The 3,431-nt window shown below is 49.9% G+C and overlaps 1 protein-coding gene across 1 annotated transcript; it reads right to left on the reverse strand.

Moving 5' to 3' along the window:
* Window positions 1-2,690: 2,690 nt before the first annotated feature.
* On the reverse strand, window positions 2,691-3,011 carry LOC103767896 (chromosome unknown open reading frame, human C8orf4). The gene has a single exon (XM_008935028.1). The coding sequence runs from the start codon at window positions 3,009-3,011 to the stop codon at window positions 2,691-2,693; it is 321 nt and encodes a 106-aa protein (XP_008933276.1).
* Between the last annotated feature and the right edge of the window lie 420 nt (window positions 3,012-3,431).

Genomic DNA, 3,431 nt, shown 5'->3' on the forward strand with positions numbered 1-3,431 from the left:
AGGGGCTGCAACGGGCGGGTGTCTGCGCCCCGGACGGTCATTGATAAATGTTTCACAGCAATGGATCACAATTCTTCCCGAGCCCGCTGCGAGACGTGTGCTGTTGGTGAAGCAGGGACCGGCCCAAACAGCGTGCAGGCCGCAGGCAAGGAAAGCTGCCTCTTTGCACTGTAAAAATCCAATAAATGTTACTTTTTGCAAGCAGCCTGTATTTATCAGAGATGCTGCTTGGGCCAGTAATTTAACAGTAATGAGACAAGAGGGACTATAAAGTCCTTAACTCACAGGATCTTATCAATCATGTTATGCAAATGTTTGTGAGCAGGAACCACAGGACGTGCCAGCAGCAACTGCTTCAGTCGGTGTTGCTTTCAGTCTGTCTGCTCGTCGGGGTCCCCGTGTTTAACACACCCCAAAGGCAGATGGATTTGGTGGCTCCATCATCCTGCTGGCTTCTACTTTGAATGTTCGTCACACAAGAAATGGCTCTGATGGGAAAACCTACTGGAGAGGGGAGAAAGACACGGCATCCCAAATGCCTGGAGCAGCGGGTGGTGCCTGGAGGGGGGTGCGACTGTGTCCCGGCTGCAGAATGGCCCCATCTGGCACACCCCAAAGGCAGATGGATTTGGTGGCTCCATCATCCTGCTGGCTTCTACTTTGAATGTTCGTCACACAAGAAATGGCTCTGATGGGAAAACCTACTGGAGAGGGGAGAAAGACACGGCATCCCAAATGCCTGGAGCAGCGGGTGGTGCCTGGAGGGGGGTGCGACTGTGTCCCGGCTGCAGAATGGCCCCATCTGGCCTCATTGTGTCACTAGGGATGCTTTTGTGGGGATGTGTCAGGAGTGGGTGAACCAGCGGACAACAGTCCCTGCAGCAGCTCCCACTCCAAAGCAGAACTTTCTGAGCAAGGGCACTTCCAAAAAGCCTTTGGGGGCTCTTTCGAAAGGGTCCATCCTGAAGCAGGTGTGGCCAGAGCTCTCTCCTGAGTGGTCTCCTGGGAGGAGGGACCAGCCTGCACCACCCTCCCCTGCCCGGCAAGGTCTGTGCTCCGCACGCTGGGCATCACATTCCCCAGCATGGAGCTCTCGGGGAATGCTTGGATATGCTTCAATATGCTATAAATAATTACAATTATCCATTCTATTAAGTAATTTAAAGGTTTATTTCTAGTCTCCCTGACTTATAGCCAATTTGGAGGTTTTACTGTAGGAAAAAAAAACCCTGCAGTTGGTCTATCATTCTTCTGAATTGTTTTATCTTTTTTGCTCTAAGCCGAGTCATGGGAATGTTTTTTTCTGAACCAGTAGGTTATTAGAGGACATACTTATAAATAACCAGTTTTGGCTATTTTTAACTATTTTCAACATAGTCTATCATGATAGTAAGGGCCAACCTGCAAAAAAATGGAGTCCAATTCCACTGCCAAAGAGTTCGTAACTCACTCCTGTTTGGATAATGTGGAGCCAAATCTGAGTTCTTGGGCTGCTTTGCAGGAATGCCAAGGGCCCGATGAACCCGCTGCTCGCTGTGCCTTCGAACTGGTCATTTTCTACACCAATTTTTCTGTTATGCTATTGCAGAAGATTTAATTCTCCTTTATTACAGAGGAGTAACAGTTGAGTATGATTTGCAACTAAATTTGGTGAGGTCATTCTGGGGATACCAGAGTCACTACAGCAACCATAGGTCAAACTCTGGTGCTGCTGGACTGGGTGGTGGGATGGCAGAGGAGCTGGGGCTGCCGCAGACTCGAACAGCAGGTTCCCAGATCAGCACCTGGGGAATTAAGGAGGTGCAGGTAGTCTGCTCTTAAAGGAGAATCTGTATAAAATGACCAAAAGAGTATAACCCCACTCCTCTAGGAGAACTGAGCATTTCAGACAAGAGAATTTATATTGACTTCATAATTTATTAAATTTCAGATCACCGTATGCAATAAATAATAGTCGTCAAAATAACGTGTTCATAAAACATTGCCATGAAGCACTTGTCTAGTAGCTATTGTAATCTATACACATAAGAACTGTAGTTACAATTTTTAGTGTTAATGGGAAGTGAACAAAATATTAAGGAACTTCACAGTAAATTCAGGGACACAGGTCATTATTATTGCTTTTGTGCAAACAATCTATACTGCACACATACAGCTTGAGAAAGAAAAGGTACAGTTGCATAGTGTGTCTCTAGAGCAAATGCATTCCCTGAAGGCTGAACTTGCTGCACCCATATGGGGCATTTACAGGCATTTTAACAAATGCAGAGTGATCCCTGATCAGCAGCTGATCAGTCTCTAGAACCTCCCTCCCAGCCCACCCCAGCGAGGCTTGCCAGGGCTCGGACTTTAGGGAACAGGTTTGTAAAGGCAAAGTCAGCGATCACCGAGTCCGTCAGAAGGTCTCAAACCATGCCCGGGCTCGAGCTGTGCCCGGTTCCCCCCACGGCTTGGTCCCACGGCTGTCCAGAGCAGCCTGGCTGCACCCCACCAGGAGCTGCCTTCCCGCCGGGAGCCTCTGCCCGAAGCTGCCGTCGGAGCTGCGGCGGGGCTGGAGCCCTGCGGGTGCTCTGTCAGGTCCTTCGTCCCACCAGCAGCTCACAGGGCACCGGCACGAGCCGTGTGTGGCAGAAGGTCACAAACAGTCCCATCCCAACGTGGTGTTCTCCACTTCTGCCCTCTTCGGCAGTTCAGTGAATTTTAATGGAGTATTTCCGAAACGTCAGGAACTGGAGCAGCTTGTCTTTCCGCCTCTGCTTTAGTGCCATTAGTGCTCTCGTTTTCTCCTCCAGGTCCTGGTCAGTGGCGAGGATGATCTTGGCTCTTTCTTCTGCCTTCTTGTCCCCGGAGTTTCTGAAGAGTTTCTGGAGGGACTCTTCGTTGATGCTTTCGAAGATGTTGGGCACGGCTTTCTTGCGCAGGGCTGTGTCGAAGCGGTAGCCGTGGACCGAGGGGCTCACGCGCAGGGATGTGGACATGGCTGGAGTTTGGTGGCTTCTCTTTGCTTTCATCTATGTGGGGTGTTGCCGGGTTCCTGCGGTCCGGTCAGAGGGATCTGTCTGTGCTGGCTCCCCGGGCTGGTATTTAAAGGCAGTCTGGAGGAAAAGCCGGAGAGCTCAAGTTACACTGATGAGGTCACGCTGATGTCAACGCTGAACAGTCATAGGCGAGTTTAACAGTTAAGTTGCCAACTTTCCTCCGCCCTACAGCCGACAGGAGAGTTTTCCTGCTTCTGCAATGGGGATGGCTTTTCTTTGACCCACTGCAGAGCAGGCTGCATGCAACTCCAAAAATCACTGTGGGACTTTGAGCCAGTACAGCTCAAACTCTGCTCCTGGCCTTTTGTTGCATGAAGAAAGCTCTGCGTTCAGAATATATGATATAATAAGCAGTTAAAACTCCAGGTGGGAGTTACTGCAAAACTAGCAAGA

Source organism: Merops nubicus, unplaced genomic scaffold (genome assembly GCF_000691845.1).
Source record: "Merops nubicus isolate BGI_N331 unplaced genomic scaffold, ASM69184v1 scaffold27912, whole genome shotgun sequence".
NCBI classification, from domain to species: Eukaryota; Metazoa; Chordata; class Aves; order Coraciiformes; family Meropidae; genus Merops; species Merops nubicus.

Excerpts from the sequence above, each read along its gene's own strand:
- LOC103767896 (XM_008935028.1), bottom strand. The coding sequence starts at position 3,011 with ATGAAAGCAAAGAGAAGCCACCAAACTCCAGCCATGTCCACATCCCTG.